Here is a 25,400-nt window from a genome sequence, read left to right on the forward strand (position 1 = left end):
TTACAAAGCTTCATATATCTCAAGTTCAATTTCTCACTAATACAGTAGATGTAAAAAATGCCCAGCAGAGGAATGCTGGCAAAATACATGGAATGTGCCCCCAGATCATGCTGGCACAGAGAAATTCGATAATTACTGGTTTTCTTCTTCCAGCTCCTCTCTCCCTACTCTGAAGCCCAGCACACCATGCCCCGGATACTTGCTATTTGTGACCAGCCAGGAACAAAGGTTGTTTTTAGGAAAAGCAAAACCCCATCTTTCTTCAATTTCCTGGTTTCCCTTCTTTCTGACCCATGAATGCTTCCCTTACCTCTCACCAGATGTCTACTGGTGATTTCTGTTATATGGCTACCAGACCAGCTACAGGTGGGAAGATGCAATTTTCATGCCAGTAGGGAACAGCATTCTGCTCAATATTTATGGCCATAAATTAATTAAATTGTAGAATTAGCAGCAATTTTATTACATGCAAAGCAACAATAAAATGATGTATTTATTGTTCTGCTACAGATGGAAGATTGCACTCTGTCCTTTCATGAAAGCAATTTATCGTTAATTATCATTTATTGTACTCTTTGGGAAGATTTTAATGTAATTATTTGATATACTGAACATTTCAAGTGCATGAGTTTTAAGATATTTTTGCAATAATATTTATAATATTATTTTAATCACCAACCAATGCAGGATGTACTATAAATACAGAAAGTTCATTTTTAAACTGTGGGCATTTTTATAGAGAAGGAAGGAAGGAAGGAAGGAAGGAAGGAAGGAAGGAAGGAAGGAAGGTTGGTTGGCTGGTTGTTTTGCATCTCAACTCCAGGAAAATGAGAGAATGTTGAATAATTGTGGTGCCCTCTTCAGGGTTAATTTTAGAATAAAACTTTGTAAACAAGAACATAATTTGAAAAGCTGAGGAGATGTTGCTAATTAATTTATTTCACTTTTAAGGAACATCAGTAATCCAGGTGACAGCTTCAGATGCAGATGACCCCACTTATGGAAATAGCGCCAAGTTAGTGTACAGTATCCTCGAAGGACAACCCTATTTTTCGGTGGAAGCACAGACAGGTACTGTGGAATGTCACTGTGATTTGTGACACATGGTGAATAAGAAGTCCCAGGCCTGATCAGAACTTATTTATTTCTCTGTTTTCTCAAATATGAAAAAGGAATAAAGAAGGCTACCCTATAAGGTTAGTGTGAGGATTAGATACTTGGCCTGTGCCTAGCACATCGTTAGCACACCATGAAACATTTATTATTGTTTTTCCCATATTTCACGATGACACAATAACAACTATAATCTAAAAACTCAACTTTAATGTCAGAAGTAAGAGACCAATAAGGACTAAGGCTTCCACAGTGCTCTCTATATTCTTCATATAACTGTTGCCATATCTACAGAGAGAAAAAGCTTCCAAAGGTCTCCTAAAGATTTAAGTGAGCATGGCACTCATGTGCCAATATATAGCAATCATGTAGAATTCAGTTATTAATTTATCATTGTTGTCAGTGACAGGTGATAATAGACAATACGTGCTTGTATGAGCATTGTATATATTTTAACTGATTTGGTTCACTCTTTTAAAAATTAATATTTACACTTTAATGTGTTGCATGAAATATGCACCTCCTACTTTAAACTTAATATGCACCATCAAAACATTTCCATGAATTGTATGCAGCAATAGACTTACAGAGGATTGTGCTGGAAGTCAAAAAGTATGAGTTTAGTCATGGATATTCATGCAGTGACCACTCAAATATTTCAGTCTTCAGGGTGTTTATATCTGAGAAGAATAAGGTTATTACTTGAATGTACAACAAATCATAAATACAAATGCTGTATAGTAATTGTTATGATTTGCTTGAAAAGACATAATGATGCTTCAGTATGGCTGCCTTTGGTTGTAACTACCATGTTGAAATGATTCTTGCTGAGGGCATGGGCTTTTTATTCAGCATTGCTTCCTCAGTGCTCAGAACTTTCTTGTTGTCATAATGTTATAAATGAATATCTGTGATGTTGCCTGCTCACCTGTCCAGGTATCATCAGAACAGCCCTACCCAACATGGACAGGGAGGCCAAGGAGGAGTACCACGTGGTGATCCAGGCCAAGGACATGGGTGGACATATGGGCGGACTCTCAGGGACAACCAAAGTGACGATCACACTGACTGATGTCAATGACAACCCACCAAAGTTTCCGCAGAGTAAGTAGGTGGGCTTGGCTTTCACTTTTCCATGGTGCCACAGCCAGCTCTCTGCCTCCTCTAACCTATTCCTGCTTTACTCAGGTATCAAAAAGAAAATCTAGAAAACTAGGGGCAATTCCTATCATTCTTACAAAAACAAAACACAAAAACAAGACAACAACAACGTCAGAGAGTAGAGATAGTAGGAGAATGAAAAGATGTAAAAAGTTCTACAACCCTGGAAACAAAATATTGTTTTTGCTAAGTATTTTGCCTGGTAGTAGTGATGCAATCTAGTAATTAATTAACCCTTTTCTGCCTCAGTGTCCTCATTTCTAACCTGGATATAATAGTCCCTGAGTGTTTTATCAATTACTATGTAACAAATTGCTGGAAAACTTAGTGGTTTAAAACAATAATAATAATAATAATAATTTGTTTTTATCATGTGTCTGGAATTTGGGCAAGGCTTGGAGGAGACAGCATGCCTCTGTTCTCCACAGCAACAGCTGGGGACAGCTCCACTGGGGTTGGAGGATCCACTTCCAAACCAGCTTATTTGCATGGCTGGCAAGTTTGTGTTGATTGCTACTTCCTTTCTGTGTGGGCTGGTTTTGGAAAGTGTGATCCCCAAGGGTACCGGGCAAAAATTGTGTTGCCTTTTGTTAACTAGCTTCAGAAGTCACAACACATTGTTTCCACTGGAGTCATAAGGCTCATAAATCTAAGTGGAGTTCATGTAGACCCCACCTTTCAGTGGAAGACCTGTCAAAGTCATGTTGAGGGAAAAGCAAGTGGGATGGGAGATATTGTTTTGGCGATGTTTTGGAAAATGCAATCTTCCACAGTACCTAATTCATAGGATTACTGTTTGGACTAAAGGAGCTAGTGTAAAATCTTATAATGACAACTGTCTATAAGTTGTCAACAAATTCTAGCCATTGTTATCTGGGGGAATTATGGCTGTTCTACAAAATTTATAAAATTGCAGAGGGAATTAAATGAAAAACAATGATTTTGAAAGGTTATTATTAATAATTGTAATTATAGCAACTACCATCATTTAATGAATAGTCACTACTGTTGTAAATCTCTGCAACAGCCTACATTTTACAGATTAAACTGGCTTCCGTAAAAAGTGCATAAGTTGCCCTAGAAATGTGGCAAAGTCAGAGTTTGAATACAAGTCTGTCTATGTACGTACAGATGTGTATGAATGGACAGTATGACTGCGGTGCTGCTGGTGCTGCTAATGCATGGGGGGGTTCATCATGAAAGTGTCTTTTTCACTTAGAGCCTGTGAGCTTACTATCAGAGAAATGGAACATTTTGCAAATGAGGTAACAAGGAAGGCAACTAAATGTGGCCCCAGGAAGGCACTGTGGTTACTCAAAGGAATTCAAAAACAAGAATCTACACAAGACTTTTTTGCCTGGCCGGGCACAAGTTCAGCATCCTCGATAAGCCTGAGGCTCATATAACATTCTAAGAGCTGCGTGCTCCATTATCCACACTATACGATTGTCTGGTGTGTTGGAAAAGAAAGGTCAAGCAGAATTATTAGCAGGCAGCCTTTACTGCCCTTGGTCATAGACAATCATATAGTAAAGTTACATTGCTACTGTGCTGGTTGTACTGGTTTCGCTGTCATGAACTTGAATGAGATTTGGACAAAATCCACATAGTACATTTTTTTTTAAACCTTCATGTTAATTGGTAATTATCTACAAGGGACTCCCACTTCCCACGCATCCTTTAATATAGAGGGCATGGTGAGATTAAATAGATTATGAATCCAAAAGAAAGTTGCAAAGCAAAATACTATTGATAAATATAGACAAAGTATTAGAACTGATGAAATCTCTGTAAGGGGAAATTAAAACATAATGAGCTGAAGTAACTTGCCCAAGATCACTTTGCTTGGAAATGATAGAGGCAAGATTTTCAATCCTGGCTTCCCTATATTGTGTGTTGCACAGAGTATTAAATGTGAAAAGCAAATAAGATAATGTTGAATCTCAGCTACTTACTGAAAACCTTCCAGTGATTTCCCCAAGTTTAAACAAAACCTGAAGTCTTTTCCATCCCCCACAATGGTCTATTTTATGCAATTTGGCCTCCACTTCCCTACAGCCCTTCTCTCTCACCAGAAGGCTATAGTCACTCTCCTCCTCTTGTTCCTCTGCAAGTATTCAGGATCTTCTCACCTTAGGGTTTTTGCCATTTGCTAATCACCTGGCCGGTAGTTTTTATCCTGCAGATATTCACATCATTGTCTTCCTCAGTCATTTTAGATTCCTTTTTCTAAAGAATGTCTTCTCCTACCACACTACTCAAAACCAATCTCTCCCTCTTTCTGCTTCGCACCCACACATGATTAACACAAGCGTGCGCATTCAATCACACTCATACACATACACAAACTCACTCACAAATAGCTCACATTCATACACACACTCACACTCTTACACAACAGATTCATGCCAACACAATCACTCATGGCCACTCACACATTTACCCCCTCACCTCACACACAATCATGCACTTACACACACACAACCACACACCCACTCTCAGAACCCTCACCCTTTTACCCTACTTTATTTGCCTTTTTCATTGCAATGACATCAGAGTGTGTTTACATTTGTTTTTATTTTTTCTCTTTAGTCGGCCTCATTAAGAGAGGAATCTTGACTGTTTTGTTTACTACTAAACAAAACAACCAAACAAAACAGTGTTCTGGCACTAGGACAGTACCTCCATGTACAGTATTAGGCTCCCAGTAAACATTAAATAAATATATAGGAGGGTCACACTGCAGGGAAGCCTTCTGGAGAAGGTAAAACTTGACCAACTTGTGAAGGAGGCAAGTTGTGAAGGAGGTGAAATAAGGGGAGTGTCAAATATAGAGTTAGACAGGGAGTGATATTAAAGATAAAGTTTGCATTTTTAAAGTAAATATGGAGCTGTTGAAGGAAGGCTTTTAAACAGAGAATTTTTTTTTTCTGGGCTCTTGGCAATACCATAAGTGAGCCTTGGAGTTAACTCATGGACCATCCTGAAGACATGAAAAGAAGCTTCAGCTATTTTGCTAAATGAAGACATGCATGGTTCTCCATCATTACCTGATGGGAAATGTAACAGAGCATTGTTTTTCTCCCTTACATGTGACAGGTGACCCCACCATTTCACCTGGACCTAGATATTGTTTTATCACCCTTCGTAGGACACATTCTTTCGACAAGCAGCCCATGTGGGATCCTCCTCCCCACATCCATTCACTTCTTTCATGTTTTCAGTCAATAGAAAGTTCAATTCCAAATCCTTTGAGAAATTTATTGGGATTCAGTGAAATCTATAGTCTTACAGCTGCCAAATAAAAGAGAAAATAAAAATAGATGTCTTCTTCTTCTAGGCGTATACCAGATGTCTGTGTCAGAAGCAGCCGTCCCTGGGGAGGAAGTAGGAAGAGTGAAAGCTAAAGATCCAGACATTGGAGAAAATGGCTTAGTCACATACAATATTGTTGATGGAGATGGTATGGAATCGTTTGAAATCACAACGGATTATGAAACACAGGAGGGGGTGATAAAGCTGAAAAAGGTGAGTTAGGATAAGGAATCAGACGTGTCAGTGGTGTGGCCTGCTCTGCCAAGGCAACACTGCAAGAAACAGGGAGGCGACGGTTAAGAAATGAGAATTTGTGAAACCAGGGGCTGACCCGACTTTGTAGTTGAGCTCTGAGCTCTGGAAGATCACAGAATTGTATTCCTTTCTGTTACTGCAGAGAAGCTGACAAAGGGGCTGGTGATACCTGCCTGAGATTGCTAGTTAGTTCTTAAATGTTTTCCGACGGAGGGAAGCACAGTTCTCCCATGGAGGGAAGGACAATGAGATAAATCTAGATTTTGAAGAAGCAGCCCTGAGCATGCATGGAATTCCCCCCTTAGCTCTGCCTCACTGAATCTGTTAGACAGGCTGTTCAGAACTCCTGCTGTTTCAACATTCAACGTTCACTGCATTGCTGGACCCTCTGTGAAACTTAAGCCAATTCTCTACTTGTTTTCATCTCAAGTGAACCTGGAGAAGCAACAATAATGGACCTTCTCCCCTAATCAAATAGCCTGTGGACCTCCCCTCATAGTCAGATAGACTATGGACCTTCCCCCATAGTCAGTCACCAAAAACATGTCTCTGGGATTAATTTATTACAAAGAGAAGTTTAGTGTTTCTTCTGTTTTACATTCACTCAATACTAACTACTGGCCAGACAGAGTATCATCCTCTTACAAACATCATTTCATTTACTTTTCACAAAAACAAACAAACAAACAAAAGTATAAAGTAGGTAGTATTATCCCAATGGGCAAAGAGACCTCAGCTTAATTTTGAGGTGATTGGGGCTCAGACAGATGAAATCATTTGACCCAGTCACTGTCATATAGCTCAGGCATGCAGACCTGGAATTCACACCTTAGTTATTCTAGAACAACTTCCCTCTCAAGACATTTTGAAAACAGCTGGCCCAGAAAGCGTCTGTAAAGGAGAGCCAGATAAGATTCACTTCCAAGTGAAGAAATAATTCCCATACATTCTAAAATGGTTCCCCCCCATGATTTACCACTTGAGAAATCAACACCTCTCCATCATGAAAGTGTATGGAGCATTAAATCGGAATCGGAAGATGGGATTACCTTGGTTTTAATCAAGCATTCATTTTCAACTTAGTTTTGTAGCATGAATATTAAACTCCTTGGTGCGATGGAAAAGATTGGACTGTAACACTGATAGAAAATTAATTTGAAGAATCAATAAAGAGGCCAGTAGCTAAAGAGGAGGCAAGGACCAGTGTGGGAAGACTGGCCCTGAAAGGAATCTTTCAGGTGGGGGAGGAAGGAGTGACCTGTGCTAAGAAACTGACCTTTCACAGAATTTTAAAGTGTGTTGGGGTTGGGGAAAATATTATAGAGCACAAAACAAAGAAAAGGTAGGGGGTGATTGTTATTAAAAAAAGAAAGAAAATGAAGGATATGGAAATTGGGGTGAAATTTGGATACTTGGAAAAGTCTACATTAATGGATGAATGGTAGGACCGAGGAAGCCTAATTATCAACCACAGGGAGCTAGGGCAGTCACTAATTCTGGTTTCTCCTCTGGAAAAGTAGCTGTGCGAACTGTGTGTTGCCTAGAGCTGTCAACTTACTTCGTTAATTAATATTACTATCTCTTCTGCTTGACACTGACATATGAACATCGACATCAGCGATTCCTGCCTCCCATCCTTTGCTGTTCACATAATTGGGTAGTTGGTCATGCTAAGGTTGTCACCTGTTTTTAGTGTATTCAGGGCATAAACACACACTGTATCTCTGAAATCCTGAAACATTAAATCACCCCCATGGAACTCACACGTCGCAAATGAGCTCTCTGCATATGATTAATTTGCACATTTGCCTCCAATTCAGTGTGTTTATTCTAGGCAAAGGAATAATCTTCTATAAAGCACTGACATTTAGGTTTTAAACAGTGTAAGATGTTATTTCATTTGTAAAAGAACATTTGCTCAAACTTGAAGCACAAAGTTCCAAATGTCCACCAGGGGAAAAAAAAAAGAAAAATTATAGATGAATTTAACAGAGTAAAAGTATGACTCCTTGTAAAAGTCATTACATGCAATTTAATACCATAAAAGTCTATAGAGACATTATGGCAATATTTCTGCATTTTAAAGTATTTTTTAACTTAGCATTTTTATTTATTTCCTAATTTATTCACCCATTTTTCCACCAAGAGTTATCGAGTTCTTATTATTTGTCAGGCAGGCCCTTTGCCAGAGGCTGGAAATCTAAAGTTGAAGAGACAGAGTCTTGACCACAGGGAGTTCACAATTTAACAGGACAGTGAAGTGAAACAATAATTAAAACCGAGAGGGTTTTCTCAGCCTTAGCAGTGTTGATGTCTCAGGCTGGATAATTCTTTGTTGTAGGAGGCTGTTCTGTGCATTGTAGGATATTTGGTAGTATCTAGTATCCCAGGCTTCCCCTCACTAAAGGTCATTAAGCACATGCTCTACCCCACCCAACAGTCCTGATAATAGTAATAAAAATAATTACTCTAGACATTGCCTAACAGCCCTGGAGTAACTGGGAGCAAAATCACTCCCCAGTTGAAATTTGACTGCAATAGTGTGATAAGACCTGTGAACATGGGTCATGAATGACTTCTTGTGGGGGCAGTTCTCAAGCTGAGTCTTGATAGATGAGGAGAAATTTGCTGGATAGTTAAGGACAGAAAAGGCAGAAAAAATAGCTCATGAAGGGCTAGTATCAATGGAAACAGGACACATTTGAGAAACTGCAATACTTTCAATCTTGAGAGTCTTAAGATATATACGGTAAAACCAACAAACAAACTTGTTAAAATTCAAGGGAGACATTACAAAGAATTGAGGAAGGCAGAAGAGATAGTGAGATGGTAGTGAAGGAGAAGAATTCAAGAAATAATTACTAGATAGAATCATTCATTTACTGAATATTTTAGAAAACAATAAGTACCTTGAGTTCTGACTGTGTCTTAGTTTAATAGTGCACAGGGGACAGAGAAACTACCCTTGGAGTATTTAGACAATCTCTATGTGGTTAGCTGAGGAAGAACCAGGGTCAAATAAAGATGAGGTTTTAGGTGGCTTCGTGGACTAAGAGGGGAAAATCCGATCTGTTCACGCAGCACCTTTGACTAAATGGGAATTCCATCTATCTCAGAGAAATCGCCGCACAGTGTCTGAGCTATTTATTTTCAACCAGATAAACTCCTTGTAAAGCAGTGTCAGAGCAGAATTATAAGGCATTTTTAATATTCCCTGTTTTAACAAAACTCTTTTTATGTTTGATTTTTCTTTATATTCTTTGTCCACAGGTGTATAGATGTGGATACATAACATTTAACACTGTTGCAATCAGAGGGTGATCTGATTTGTTAACTTAATGTCACATCATAAACATTTTACATGCTGTTATATAATGTACATAATCATTTTTAATGACTACATAACATCCCATCCTATTGACGAATCATTATTTCCTTAAAATCTCACAGTTGGATTTGGTGTTTTGTGTGTACATTTCCACAGATTAGATATAACCTTCTATTATATCTAACAAATATCATGCATTTTGAATATTGTTTGTTTTGGTTTTGTGTTGAATTAATCCCTCAGGGAAGATTTTCAGAGGTGGGATTAGTAAACTAGGGGGTATTAAGAATTTTATGGCTTATGCAATGTGTTGCCTCATTTAGCTTTATTTCAACTACTCATAACATGGATATAAATGTTCACATGGGAAACTACCTCACATCTTTATTGGAGGGAGGAAGGGAATAAATTGTAGGCAAATGTCTAAATGTTAAGCATCTATCAGCCCCACTCCTCATTCAGTCAAAATGACGGATGCATATGATCACTTGGTACAGTCATTCTTGTGTACTGTGGGACAAAGATCAGCAAAGAGCAGTAAGACTCAGTAGACTTCTAAGGGATGCTCCCCTCCATTCCTCTCCCACCCCTACCTCGCTGGGGAGGGAAATGAAGGGCTGCCAAAGGGCCACTAGGGGGCCACACAAATCTATCTGGGGCTGTTGAGGAGGACTTCACAAGGCAATGAGGCTTGAACTGACTCCAGACTTGGAATCTCGCCAAACTGGGAAAGGACATCCCACATAAACCTCTGCAAATGCCTGGAGAGCCTAGCTTGGGATGTGAAACTGCAGCATGAGGATATTATGCTCAACACCAACAGGGCTTCCCAGTGGGAAAATGGCTCCAGGTCCTGAGGCATATGCCTAAACCAAGTACAAAAGTTTCTGCTGTAGCGAGATCAACAGACTATCTGATATTAGAAAATTTCCACTTTTCTGATTATAAATTACCCACTCTCAGAACTATCATATTCCAGTGTTTAATGCTGTGTAATGATTGAAGGGATGTTTTAGAAGTTGCAGCAATCTTTTATGTTCAGCCTATAAATATCATTCCTTTCTGCTGCTCAGTAACCTATCTAAGGATAAAGGGACTGCTGGGTCCCAGGATGATGGAAAGGCTGGGGGCAGATTTAGATTTAGGAAAAGGTAGTGTTTCTTGACTCTGGGAAGATGGAGGTGGGAAGATGATAGAAAAAGTATCAAGGATATTGAACATGTTTAACCCCGTTGAAAGTGGGATCATCAGCCTTAGTGTAGAGTACTGCAAAATTAGATCAGGAATAAGCCCCATGACTATATGCCCATTCAGAATAAGCATTTGCCAGGCAAATGACAACAGCATGGCAGACAGATGCTCGCCTTAAAAGATGAAACTCTTTCCAAACATTTGGTAGTTCAGCAAAATCCAGAGCACTAATTAGAAAGTTGTTTCCCAGGCAGCAGGGCTTGTTTCTCTGCTACAATGTTACTTTCCATCCTTTGCGGACTGATTCACTGTAACTCCTCTCATTCAAAATTAGGCAGTGTTTACCATCAATTTCCCTATAACTACAGCCATTCAAATACTACTACTCATTTTTTTCATATTCGTGTAAAATTTTACTGCTTACATTTGTTTTTCTTTAAATAGACCATCTTTAATATATATGCATTCTTTTTTTTTAAAAAAAGGAAGCATTTTAAAAAAGGAAACATTTCCCTCATTATCTTATCACTTGCCAAAAATAGAAGGTAACTTAAAAATAAATGCAATCAAACCAAAACGATGCCATTACATTCTAGCTAGAGTTGTATCATAATATCTCACAAAAGAGATTGCGAAGCAGAGCAGATATGTTAAAACGGAGATGTTCTACTTGGTGTGTCAAGGATTTAAAGACTTGGAAAAGAAATAATTATCTCAATATGTAAGTTAATATCATTTGACAACCTCACCTATCAAATTACCTATAAACCACCCTATGTCATCTTATGGGCCACTGCTGGTAAGAGTCCCAGACATTGGGAAACACAATGTGGTCAGAGACTTTCAACATGAAGCTTTCAATATGATCAAGCTGGATGGTTGCAGGTGGGAGAGGTATGAAGCAGTCATCAAACAAGACATGCTTTTTGGCTGAAATTCAGTGGGTATTTTTGTCACCAAGATTCTTACTTTCCAGAATGAGGTACCAAATGTATTTTTGTAGTGTTTTAATTCCCTTCCTTAGGTAATTCTTACTGACTTATTTGGGCAAAATTAGTGTTGCTATGTAGAATAAGTTTCATTTTAGATGACATGGTCTTTCTGTGTCTGTCGTGCTCTTTGAATGACCCATTAAGCACATTCTAAGTTTCAGCAATTGATTTGTGTGATTTTCTGACCAAATGGCTCAGGTAATTTGATATTGAGTAGACTCTGATTTTCTCTCTTTGAGAAACTATTCACTCTTCCCTATAAAACAATCAGGTCTTTCTCTTCCATTATTCTTTCAAGGAATTGGTTGTCAATCTTCTCTTCATTCTTGCCAGCCTGTAGATTTTGAAACCAAAAGAGCCTATAGCTTGAAGGTAGAGGCAGCCAATGTTCACATCGACCCGAAGTTTATCAGCAATGGCCCTTTCAAGGACACTGTGACTGTCAAGATCGCAGTAGAAGATGCTGACGAGCCCCCTATGTTCTTGGCCCCAAGTTACATCCATGAAGTCCAAGAAAATGCAGCTGCTGGCACCGTGGTTGGGAGAGTGCATGCCAAAGACCCTGACGCTGCCAACAGCCCGATAAGGTACAGATGGATTTATTTTAAGAGCTTGGATGGGGAATTTTAGAGTCAAGAGTTTCTGGGAAAGCCTTGTAGGAACCACGTTCTTCAATTTCAAAAAGGGTTCAGGTTTATCAGGTTCAATAGAATGTAAACAAGATTAAGATTTAGAAGACCTGAGCTTCCCTTCACCTCTGTTCCTGACTTTTTGGATAGGATTGTTCAAGCTACATGACTTTGCTCTGGAGCAGATTCCCCCAGGCATACTAGGTGACGTAGCCCTGAGCTGGGCCTGTCTGCCTCAGGGGACTGTGGGGAAGTATAAATAATTATTGTGAAATAATTATAGTAATTGCAATTTATTAAATACCTTCCCATTCTCTGGTTACTCTATGAGGAGGTTAGATATGTGATCTAATCAATCCCCTCAACTTATTTGATGTATAAATTGTTGTCCTTAAAATGAGAGGAAATTGGAGGCACTGCAAGACAAAGTGACTTGCCTGGAATGATACAGCCACTGAGCAGGAGGCAAGGAAAGCCAGCTCTGCCTAACTGCTGCTGAGTACTTTGTAAAAGTAGTAAAGTGTCCAAATAAATTTCGGGTGCTTTTATTATTATGAATACTTTTTTGTGACAAAAAATGTGATCCAGAACTGTGGCTGGGCACCGTGGCTCACATCTGTAATCCCATCGCTTTGGGAAGGCTAAGGCAGGTGGATCACCCACGGTAAGGAGTTCGAGCCCAGCCTTTACAATGTAGTGAAACCCTGTCTCTACTAAAAATACAAAATTTAGCTGGGCCTGGTGGCATGCACCTGTAATTCCAGCTCCCCGGGAGGCTGAGGCAGGACAATCACTTGAACCCGAGAGGTAGAGGTTGCAGTAAGCTGAGATCAAGCCACTGCATTCTAGCCTGGGTGGCAGAGTGAGACCCTGTCTCAAAAAAAAAAAAAAAAAAAAAGGAAAAGTGGTCCAAAACTCTGCTTCTCCACTCTCCTCTTCATTCGGAGCTAATGACTGATGAAGCTAATGATGAAAATGTGAAAATGAGAGGGTGATGAGAAGGAGGTGGAGAAGGGGCTTGAATCACACATTTATAGGATAGTGCCCTGGAATTTCCCCTGGACCGGATTCTAGCAGGTGTTTCTTTTCCCACAGCCACTCCCCTCATTTCCTTCTTGCTTGGATTTCTTTATATGCTTCCACAGGGTCTCCCAGCCCTCAGTCTTTCATTTACCTCTCTGCATGAATCCTGACTCTGCAGCCAGAGAGACCCTCATACAATGCACATCCAAACATCACATCTTACCTTAGTTAAAACACAAGAAAAAATTAATGATTAAATGGTTCCCTGTTGTCTCCCTCTTCAAAATAATCTAACGTCATTCACTTAGTTTAAAAAACTTCTTTGCACCCCTCTACCTCCATCTCATTCTTTGACGCTCTCCTGCTCTCTCCTAATCCCTGGACTTCACATGTTCCTCCTTCTAGCTGGTAGCACTTGCCTTTCCAAGTTACCACATTGGACTCATTTTCTCCATCTCCCCTTAGGTATTATCTCTTGTAGGAATTCTTCCAGGGTTCCGTAGAGATGTATCGGATGTCCTTCCTCTTGCTCCTCCCTACCTCACCCACCAGGCTACATCACAGGGACACTTAGGTTATGAGAGGTCCTCACTAGAGGATAGTCTCAAAGAGCTTGATGTCTGTCTGGTTTAGGCCTTGGCAAACTATAGCCCATAGGCCAAATCTGGCTGCCATTTGCTTTTCTGTCTCTCTCTCTCTTTTTCTGTTGTGAAAAAATTTACATATCATGAAGCATGAACTTTACCTGTTCAACTTGTACAATTTATTGGGTTTTAGTATATTTCATGAAGATGTTCAACCATTACCACTGTCTAATTCCAGAATATTTTTATTGATCCACTTCACCAAAGAAATCCCATGTCCATTAGGCCGGGCACAGTGGCTCACGCTTGTAATCCCAGCACTTTGGGAGGCCGAGGCAGGCGGATCACGAGGTCAGGAGATCGAGACCACGGTGAAACCCCGTCTCTACTAAAAATACAAAAAAAATTACAAAAAAATTAGCCGGGCATGGTGGCGGGCACCTGTAGTCCCAGCTACTTGGAGAGGCTGAGGCAGGAGAATGGCGTGAACCCGGGAGGCGGAGCTTGCAGTGAGCCGAGATTGAGCCACTGCACTCCAGCCTGGGCGACAGAGCGAGACTCCGTCTCAAAAAAAAAAAAAAAAGAAATCCCATGTCCATTAGCAGTCACTCTCCGTTTCTCCTGCTTCCCAGCCTCCTGTAACAATTAACTTATTTTGTGTCTGTATGTTTGCCTATTCTGGACATTTCATATAAATGGAATAATACAACATATGGTCTTATGTAACTGAATTTTTGCATGTAGCATAATGATTTTGAGGTTCATTCATGTTGTAGAGTGCATCACTAATTCATTTCTTTTTATCTCTGAGTAATTTTTCATTGTATGGGTGCACCACATTTTATTTGCTCATTTATTGTTTGGATGCATGTTTGAGTTGTTTCCAAACTTGGCTATGACAGATAATGCTGAACATTCCTGGACATGTCTTAGCCTAAACATGTTTTCCTCTTTCCTGGGCATATACCTAGGAGTGGAATTGCTGGATTATGTGGTAACTCTATGTTGAACTTTCTGAGGAGCTGCCAAAGTGTTTTCCACAGTGGCTGTACGATTTTACTTTCTTATCAGCAATACATGAGAATTCCAATTTCTCTAATTCTCAGCAACACTTTTTTGCCTCTTTTGATTATAGCTATCATAGTGGGTGTGAAATGATATGTCATTATAGTTTTGGTTTGTATTTCCATAATGGCTAGTGACACAAAGCATCTTTTATTTATTTATTTATTTATTTATTTATTTATTTATTTATTTGCTGTTGAGACATAGTCTTACTCTGTTGCCCAGGCTGGAGTGCAGTGGTGCGATCTCAGCTCACTCCAACCTATGCTTCCCAGGCTCAAGTGAGTCTTGTGCTTCAGTGCCCCAAGTAGCTGGGACTACAGGTACACACCACCAAGCCCAGCTATTTTTTTAAAATATAGAGACAGGGTTTTGCCATGTTGGCCATGCTGGTCTCAAATTCCTGGCCTCAAGTGATCCACCTGCTTCTGCCTTCCAAAGTGCTGGGATTACACTCATGAGCCACTGCACCTGGCCTGAGCATCTTTTTATGTGCTTATTAGCCATTTGTATGTCTTCTTGGGAGAAATATCTATTCAAGAATTTTGCCCATTTCATAATTCGATTATTTGTCTTTTTTATTGTTGAGTTGTAAGAGCTCTTTATATATTCTGAATGGTAGGGCCTTATCAGATATATGATTCGCATTGTTTTTTCTCATTCCATGGGATGTCTTTTCAGTTTCTTAATAGTGTCCTTTGAGGCACAAAAGGTTTCAATTTTGATGAATTCCAGTGTGTCTATTCTTTTTCTTTTAAATGTCTATAATGAAATAATTGTCTAATCTAAAGTCATGAATGATTTACACATTTTAAAAAAATAAACCTCATGGTTTTAGCTTTCACATTTAGATTTTTATCAATTTTGAGTATAATTTTATATATGTTGTCAGGAAGGGGTCCAACTTTATTATTTTGCATGTGCGTACCCAATTATTCCAGCACTATTTGTTGAAAATACTATTTTTTCTTAATTGAATGGTCTTGGCATTCATGTTGAAAATTGACCATTCATAGTCATAGAAACTAGGTTTGTTTTGTACTCTTGATTACATTCCATTATTATGTGTCTATCCATACGGCAGTACCACATAGCCTTCATCACCATAACTTTGTACTATGTTTTGAAATCAGGAACTGTGAGTTATTCATCTTTTTTCTCACCACCTATTTTTGTAGATAATGTTATATGGGAAGACAGTCACATCATTTGTTTGCATATTACCTATGTCTTCTTTCCTGCTGCAAGGGCAGAGTTGAGTAGTTGAGACAGAGATTCTAATTTCTGCACAAGCTAAACATTTGCTGGCTGGCCCTTTGCAGAACATGTTTGCTGACCCCTGTTCTAGATCATCACTGCACCTTCCACTAAACAGAGTACATGGCCCAAAGTCGACGTCTAACAAATATTTATTGAATAAATAAATAAAATAACTCCTGATTTGGCTTGGAAGGTCAAGCTCACAGTTTTTGAGTGTAAAACAGGAGGCGTGATAGAAGTGATGACATCTTATTCACACATTTATTTGGCAAATCTTCATTGAGCAGACACTGGGGGTTCCCAATACACTTAGGGAGGCAGACACTTATGAAAAAGTAAATGGATCTAAATATGAAAGGAAATTATACGGACAATGGAGTTTGTCCATTTATATCAAAGAAAATAGTGGCAGGGAAGAAGGAATTCCCAACTATAAGTGGTGTTGGGTTGCTTTTGGATCTTTGAACATTGATTCTTCTGAGGAAAAGAGAGATAATTAACATTTACTGAGCATCTTTTCAGCCTCATACAACTGGTTTTACAAAGTTATTTCAGTCAGTTCTCACTGACATCCTTTGTGGCTATGACTGCTCTAGAATTGAATAGGTGGGAAGACTGAGGCTCAGAGCAATGATGAGACTTCTTTAAAGTCATATGGACAGTCAATGTTGAACACTGGATTTTAGCCCAGATCTGTCTTGAGTTCATTTTGAGCTTTTTACTTTAACCCAGCAGCCACTAATGGAAAGATTTCCCAAGAAGGTTTGATTACTATATTCTCTTTGTTCAAAAAGATATGTTACATAATGACTGTGGGCCCTTCTAACACCTTTAAACTACTTAAAAATCTTCACAGTGTGAATTTTAAATGAGTTATCTCTTGCCTAGAATATTGAGGTGCATTAGAAACTTTTTAGAAGAGCAGTGACTGTGACGTAAAAACACTCACTCATTTCCTCTGCCCCTCATTGTCTCCAAGGATTCACATCTGCAATTGATTATTTGGGTCATGTTTTCAAGTGGTAGCTGTTCTGTGCATGTAGGCAATTTCCATGTCTATAATTATCCAAGGATGCTCAATACCACACTTGAATCAACCCCCCACTCCCACCTACTTGGGTCTTTGTTCTTTAGAAATACCAGACAAATTTTAAGAGAATATTCAAAGCTTTTATATTTGTTTGTTTTTGAGACAGGGTCTCACTCTGTCACCCAGCCTGGAGTGCAGTGGCGTCATCATGGCTCACTGCAGACTTGAGCCCCCTGGGCTCAGGTGAACCTCCCACATCAGCGTCCCCAGTAACTGGGACTGCAGATGCATGCCACTGTGCTTGCCTAATTTTTTTTGTTTTGTTTTTGTAGAGAGCGGGGTTCTCACTATGTTGCTCATGCTGGTCTCAAACTCCTGGGCTTAAGTGATCCTCCTGGCTCAGCCCCCCAAAATGCTGGGATTTCAGGCATGAACCACTGCACCTAGTCTATTCAAAGATTTTTTGTTTGTTGGTTGGTTGGTTGGTTGGTTGGTTTTTGGAGACCGAGTCTCACTCTGTTGCCCAGGCTGGAGTGCAGTGGCACAATCCCAGCTCATTGCAACCTCTGCCTCCCGGGTTCAAGCAGTTCTTTCCCAAGTAGCTGGGCTTATAGGTGTGTGCCACCATGCCCAGCTAATTTTGTATATTTAGTATAAATAAAGACAGGTTTCACCATGTTAGCCAGGCTAATCTTGAACTCCCGACCTCTGGTGATCCGCCACCTTGGCCTCCCAAAGTGCTGGGATTACAGGTGTGAGCCACCACACCACGCCTCAAAACTTTTTATCTAATGGGTCTTTTATCCTCCCTACCTAATTTCCTGGTTGTTTCTCTTCAACTTTGAGGACATTTGTGTCTTTGGACATATAATGGAGGCCTTGCAATATCACCCTACCTCTTAACTTCTTGGACATTCTGCAGTTTTTTTTGTTTGTTTGTTTTTTGTCTCAGACTGTAGCATTAGACACATTTTTGTTTACAATTTCCTTTCTAAAATATTATCTCCCTTTAGTTTTCTTGGCACTAACCTCTTATGCCTCAGATAACACTGTGCCTGATGTCTTCACTAGTCTTTGATCCCTGTCAAGGCATTGACTTGGTCCTTCTCTCTGTGTCCACTCACCTATAGGGCTTTTACCCAAGCCATAATTGACCCAAGTGGGTGCTTCAGATTTCCTGCTCCTACGCTGATCTTTCTCCCCGACTCTAACACTGCATTTACGATACTGTCTGTTGTGCATTTTTACCCATTTGCTTTTTCTTTCACTGGTTCACTCATTTATCCAAGACATATTTTTGATCTTACAATTATTGTGACATACTTTAAAACAAAAACAGCTGTTTCCACCCCTGACTTCCTGAAGCCTCAATAGAGTTGAGTCTTTTCTTTCTGAGCATTTTGACATATCCTTAATTAAATGTCAACATTTCCTTCTTGGTAATTGATTTTTTTCTTTTTCTTTTTAATTTTTTAAATAATTTCAACATTTATTTTTGATTCAGGAGGTACATGTGTAGGTTTGTTAATGGTTATATTGTGTAGTGCTGAGGTTGGGGGTATGATTGATCCTGTCTCATTACAGGGCATATATCCAAAGGAAAATCAATTTTATAAAAATTTATTTAAAAATATATATCCAGAGGAAAATAAAAACACACAAGCACTCAACCGTTCATCACAGCACTATTCACAATAGCAAATAGTTTCTTTTTCGATGTCTTTAAATCTCCCTCTCTCAGACACTCAGGTGAGAAGCTACCTGGGACTCTCTTAGCCTCCCCTAGATGCCCAAATATCCACTAAATCCTACTGGGGCTTTCGTCATCATCTAGAATTCCATTTCCTCTGTCACTGCTGTACTTCACTCTCATCACCTCATGTATTTAAAAACAAAATCAAATCCTTAAGTTTCCTCTGCTCCTTCTTCTACTCTCACTTCCTCAGACCATCTTGCCCATCATACATTATTGATCTCCTTGAGAGCTTGCATTCCTTTATTTGCTCCTCTGCTCAAAGCCTTCCATGATTTCTCACTGGCTCTAGGATGAAGGTCACACTCCTACATATGAGAGCTTCCACAGTCTGTTCTCAGTGTGTAACAGCAGCATCAACAACAAAAATAATAGCAGTTATTGTTGGTTGCAATGTGTGTCACTAAATTATGTATCTTAAACATTTATTATTTTATTGAATTCTCACAGATAACATAAAAGTTAGGTTCTATTAATATTCCAGTTCAGCCAGGTTCCTATAATCCCAGCTACCCAGGAAGCTGAGGCAGAAGGATGACTTGAGCCCAGCAGTTCAAGACAAGCTAGGGCCACACAGTGAGATTCTATTTGGAAAAAAATATATGCATTCCATTTTAGAAGATAAATATGCTAAGGCTCAAAGAACTTAAGTGGCTTTTCCAATATCATCTAGCTTATATGTAGCAGATTATGAAGTTTGTACTTAGGACTTCCAAAACCCAAAACTCATGCCCTTCATTTCTGTGGAATAATACCTTGAATTATTAATGATCTTTTTTCCCACATGTGTGTTGTCACGTCAACTAAATAGTGAGCTCCCTCATGGAAGGAAAAAAAGTCTTTGATTATTTTTTTGACTCTTTTCCACATAGTGTTATCTGCTGAGGGCTCAGTTGCTGAGCCTCTCCTGACATTGAGGAGGTGTATGAATATCTTTGGTTTTTATCACTGTGCAAGGGGACTCATCATTCCATTCCTATGGGGAGCTGTGAAGTTAAGTGACATCATGAATGAGCTCATGTTTTTTATACTGTGAAGTGCGGCTCAGTGGAGGTCCCTCTTTCCTGAAAAGAACATGATCTGGGATTAGAAGATCTGGCTTCCAATATTGTCTCTTCCAGAAACTAGACATAGGCCATATATAAATTTCATCTTTTGTAAATCCAGGCGATTAAACCTTCCAATATTTATGGCCTCTGCTATCTCTAATATTCTTTGATTTTTGACCATCACTGAATGCCTTCTGACATATTCATTTTGTAAATTTTTGGAAATCATAGCTTAGATCTGTAAGAGCAGAAAACCACCCACTTATGAAGCTCAGCATACTACCTGAATTAACATAACCCATTTTTGTTCTTTTCTATTTTGGAGTTAGTATAAGGGAGTGGAAAGGGAAGGGGTTTGGAGTTCAACAGACCCATTAAAACAAGACTGTATCCTGGGCAAGTTATTTTACCTTACTACAACTCAGTGAAAGCCATTCTTCCCCCATCTCCCACCTCACTTTGCCATAAATGCAGCCCAATAATATTACGTGGTTTTTTTGTCCGTTATTAATAAATAGTTAACTTAGTGGGTGGGAGTATCTAAAATCTTCAAGCTATGCTGTTATGCACAGCCTGGAGTCATTAAAATATGGGAATATGCCCTACAAGTAAATGGCCAAGCTTACTTTGTACATTGCACACTGGAACTCACAGCCAAGCTAACTGAGAACCCCTGAAACTAAATGAACTAAACAGATTTACTAAAATATAGTCAACATTTTTCTTTTGTCTTTTTTTTTTTTCCTGAGACGGTCTCACTCTGTCACCCAGGCTGGAGTGCAGTGGCATGATCTTGGCTAACTGCAGCCTCCGCTTCCTGGATTCAAGTGATTCTCATGCCTCAGCCTCCCGAGTAACTGGGATTATAGGTGTGTGCCACCATCCCCAGCTAGTTTTTTGTATTTTTTAGTAGAGATGCGATTTCACCATGTTGGTCAAGCTGGTCTTGAACTCCTGGCCTCAAATGATCCATCTGCCTTGGCCTCCCAAAGTGCTGGGATTACAGGAGTGAGACACTGCACCAGGCTGCATTTTTTCTTTAAATAAAGACAAACTGATTTTTAGGGCTATACATGATCTTGATAAATTTAAATACACTTGAACATATTTAAAATTTCATATGCAAAAATCTGGCAAAGGTTTGATACATTTGTGACTTTCTGAGTAGTTTGGGAACAAGGCAAACTCACTTTCCAAATGCAGTTTCATAAATATTCAGAGGATGGGTGATTGTAGTAAATATGGAGAAATATGCACCACATTATTATACTTCTCAATCAAATATGCTAAACAACACTTTCATTCATTGTACTGAATAAGGAATTCTAACGTGGCAAAGTTATTTCTATAAAAGAATCGTGTACAAAGTTTCAAAAGTAAATTTGATTAGAAAGAAAATCTAGCTTAAGCAATTCATTGAGAAGCTTGCTTTAAATATAGCAAGGAGAAAATATTCAAATATTAAGCTGCTCTGAATGTCTTGGTCTAATTGCCTGATTTGCATTCTGCTTAGGTATTCCATCGATCGTCACACTGACCTCGACAGATTTTTCACTATTAATCCAGAGGATGGTTTTATTAAAACTACAAAACCTCTGGATAGAGAGGAAACAGCCTGGCTCAACATCACTGTCTTTGCAGCAGAAATCCGTAAGTATTCTCCTCAGGGTTTTGATTCTACTTTACCAAGTATTATTGCTTCAGACTATATTCTGGAAAATAAAATAGCTGAGATAGACTAACTTTTTTGGTCTTAAACAGATTTTTCAGTCTTTAAAATGTGTTTTCGGTTATCTTTCTAGGAAGACACATAGGCAAAGGGAAATATTTTTGTTTTCTCTGACAGAACTGGGTATAGACTTGGCAAGAGAGCCGATAGCCCTCAGGAGTTTGAAATTCATAACCATCACTGAAAGATCTCCCACTCCATCTAGTCAGTCACTAGTCTTTGCCGAACCCAGAAAAGCAAAGTCCTTAGGCCCAAGGTTTGTGGGTTCTTGTTTATCTATAGACAACAACTCAAACTTGATCATGCATCAAGTTGATCAGTCATCAAGCCTGATTTCTAGACCCTGCCCCAGAGCCTCTGATTCAGTAGGTCTGGGACAGGGCCCGAGAATTTTTGTTTGCAACAAGTTCCCAGATGGTTTTAATGCTCCTCTGTAGACTCCCACATTTAAGAACCACTTTGATAGACTATTCTCTGTGGATCAGGCTCCATGATAAGCCTTTAGAATTAAAGCTCAGTATCATAGTCAGCAGACGTGGAAAAGTGTTTTAGTTCTTACTGGTCTTAATATTGACATTTATTCTAGGACATGCCTCTCCCACTAATAGCACCCTTCAGCTCTTACACTGATTCTGTGACAAGAACGTCTTTCCATGCACTGCCCAAATGGGTGGCTGGAGCTTACTCTTTCCCAAGAATATGCTTGGACCAATGTGTATTTCTCCTTGACCTTTCTTGACTGTCTGCGTTCTGTCTTCCCAGACAATCGACATCAGGAAGCCAAAGTCCCAGTGGCCATTAGGGTCCTTGATGTCAACGATAATCCTCCCAAGTTTGCTGCCCCTTATGAAGGTTTCATCTGTGAGAGTGATCAGACCAAGCCACTTTCCAACCAGGTAATCCTGCTCTCCCTATTCTTGGCTAGGAACAATGCACTTGGAAATAGAGTGTGTTTTTTAAAGCATCACTTGGAGATACCAACCACTGCCCCAAAAGGTTTCAGAGCCATAGTTTTGCTCTGAAGTTTTGTTCTCTAATTAAAATCAGGCTTTCTAGCCAGCCAGAAATTTTTGAATAAATGACGTGCCAATGTCAGCATGATTTATTTATGCGCCACCTTTCTCTTTCAGCCAATTGTTACAATTAGTGCAGATGACAAGGATGACACGGCCAATGGACCAAGATTTATCTTCAGCCTACCCCCTGAAATCATTCACAATCCAAATTTCACAGTCAGAGACAACCGAGGTTTGTACTAAGATTCCTATGCATTGAGAGAAGTAGAACTGGAAAACAAATGGTGTTTACATTGCATAGCACAAGTATTTTCACTAATCTTTATAATGTCTTCCTGTTGAAGAACAAACCGGAAATAATAATGCCACCTCTGTTCTGAAACATGGGCTCATTTGATGCATGTGAATAAGTGAGTCTAATTTTATTTTACTTTTTTTCGCTTTGATATTCATGAAGCAGTGGGAAAACTAAGTGGGGAAGCTTACAGGGTCAATATGCAAACAGCTCCATTTATCTTTTTTTTCAAGAGGTTGATAAACCCTTGGGAGAAGGATGGCTTTATGAATATTGATATCAAGTAAAGCATTAAAAGAGATTAGTTCAACTTTGTAAGGCAATTTAATCTTTCAGCTGGCCTTCCTTTCCAAGTACAGTTTTAATGCAGTGTGGCTTGGTGCAGAGCTTGATATCTAAAAGTAGTTGCAGAATTGTTGCCTGAAGGGCATGAAACAAAGCATTGTTTGTCCATTATAAAAATGGCAAAATTTAATATGATTTCTGCTTCTCCTTTCATTAGTTAAGGAGGTTCTAGACTTGCAGATTATTAGAAATAGATGTTTTTATTTATGTAGTCCCAGACCTGATGCAGTCCCTAGATAAAGTTGGTGGCAGAGCCAGGAAAGATGAATATTTGTATATATTTTTTACTCTCATCCACACTGTTTTTCTCTGTGTATTACTTGGTAGTGAAATTGCCCATTTAAGTTTGTGACGGTGCAGGCCTGTGAAAACAGGGAGACAAATGCCACCATTTAACATGGGAGCAAAAGGAGGAATACAGATTTCTATATTCATGCAATCCATGCTAGCCATGTTCTAGGCCATAGGTTGATTGCTTTCCCAGTGACTGAGAACAGGCTTAGAGGATCTTAAACTTTCTAGTAAGTATTACTACTTTCCCCATTACTGTTATCACTATCATCAGTACCATAAATACCAGTTGCTGTGTTCAACGACCCATGCCAAGATCCTTTCCACACTCTGTCCACTTAATTTTCTTAACACCACCATAGGTAGGCATTATTGTCACCCCTATTCCACAGATGAGAAAAATGAGGCACAGAATCATTAAATAACTTGTCTCAAATCAATCAACCAAATAAAAGTTACGACTGGGTTTAAACCCAGGCTCTCAGAGGCCAGATGCTATAGCCTTAACCACTGAATCCTTTCGTGCTGATGATTAAAGCAGACAGGTGCTCCCCATGCTGCTTGGATTTTGAGGGTCTGTGATTTGATTTGCCTTATTACTTCTTGAACTCAGGTGAGTATTTAATTATGGGCCTTATAAATCAAGCACACACCATATCAGACAATGAGGCAAAATGCCCTAAGTGTTATGACAGCCTTTTCTCTCCCAATGCCTTGCTTTCTACAATGAACTTGCTCTTAAGAACTGAAGTGTGAAGGAAGTTGTATGTAGAAAAACGTGTTTTAAAAGAAGCCTACGAAACAACCCCTGGTTCATTTTGTAAATGATTCCCATCATTTTAAAACAGAAACGTTACTTAGCACTCTTTAAGTTTGTATTTACACTAGGATTTTTCTTTTACCTTTTGGCTTTGGTGAATGTGCACTTGTAAGTCTCTGAAAGAGATAATTCTGCAAAGCACTAATGTAAATGGATAGTTCTCAACCAGAAACACACATACCTCGTGGGACACACATATGTAATACAGGAATTCATTTTGTAATGATAGTTTTCTCCAAAACAAGGAAACTCAGGCATACAGTGAACATTTAAAAATGTGTACTGAGCTGAATTGAACAGGGTGGCACAAATAGTGTTTGCAGAATGCTTTCTAAGATGTGTATACATCTGTATGTGAATTTGTGAAAAGTCCTGTGTTCACCCTTAGAATTTTCTACATTCTCAAATTTGTTTCCAGTTTCACCTTGAATTGACAGACTGCTATATTTTTTCAGCTTAGGCTTATATCAGTTTTCTGACAAAGAAATGCTTGTAACAATATATTGCATAATGGATTTAGTTTAAAAATAGTGAAGAGATTGATTCGGTTGCCCAGAAAACTCAGATATTCTCATATGACTCTTAGCCACCATCTTTTGTCTCGCTTCTCAAATATTTGTGGTCAGTCTTTTATCTGTGTTGATGCAATTCTCAACTTACACTGGAGGTCTAACTCCTGTGGCTGTATTCCTAGCAATATTACTGTTTATCATGGGAGACCTACAAACAGGACCTTTACTAAGCTTTCCCTGCTGTGATAACTTTGCCTCCATCACCTTCCCTGTACGTTTTCTTTTTATATGTGCAATCATATTTAGTTGCTGTTAACCTCTGAAAACATTATACTAAGACATATTGTTCTCTAGGGAGTTATAAGTATTTTACTTTGTCACAATACTTTGTGGATACCATCTATATTTCTCAAGGAGGCTATATAACCCTAGATGAGCCAATCTACTGAACAATTCATCTCCCTGCCCTCTCCTATAAGAGACTAATACCACTGTTGAGCTACTATTTTTGCAGGAAATTGCTACTTTTTAAGAAAAATTACTTTATTAACTATGGCAAACAGTTAATGAAAACTCCCATGTTTAAAGCTATTACAGAACCTTAAAGCAAATACAGTCCTATAATTATCATTTAATAGAGTTTC

General features: G+C 39.1%; 1 protein-coding gene across 2 annotated transcripts in view; it reads left to right on the forward strand.

Moving 5' to 3' along the window:
* Positions 1-25,400, forward strand: part of CDH11 (cadherin 11) — a 127,515-nt gene that overhangs the window by 78,969 nt on the left and 23,146 nt on the right. For both annotated transcript variants that reach the window (XM_055298713.2, XM_055298715.2), the window contains 7 exons: positions 952-1,071; positions 2,050-2,217; positions 5,615-5,802; positions 11,689-11,942; positions 21,262-21,398; positions 22,240-22,373; positions 22,608-22,725. In XM_055298713.2, the coding sequence (XP_055154688.1) occupies positions 952-1,071; positions 2,050-2,217; positions 5,615-5,802; positions 11,689-11,942; positions 21,262-21,398; positions 22,240-22,373; positions 22,608-22,725 (1,119 nt within the window). The remainder of the gene's footprint in view (positions 1-951; positions 1,072-2,049; positions 2,218-5,614; positions 5,803-11,688; positions 11,943-21,261; positions 21,399-22,239; positions 22,374-22,607; positions 22,726-25,400) is intronic.

Source organism: Symphalangus syndactylus, chromosome 11 (genome assembly GCF_028878055.3).
Source record: "Symphalangus syndactylus isolate Jambi chromosome 11, NHGRI_mSymSyn1-v2.1_pri, whole genome shotgun sequence".
Taxonomy (NCBI): Eukaryota; Metazoa; Chordata; class Mammalia; order Primates; family Hylobatidae; genus Symphalangus; species Symphalangus syndactylus.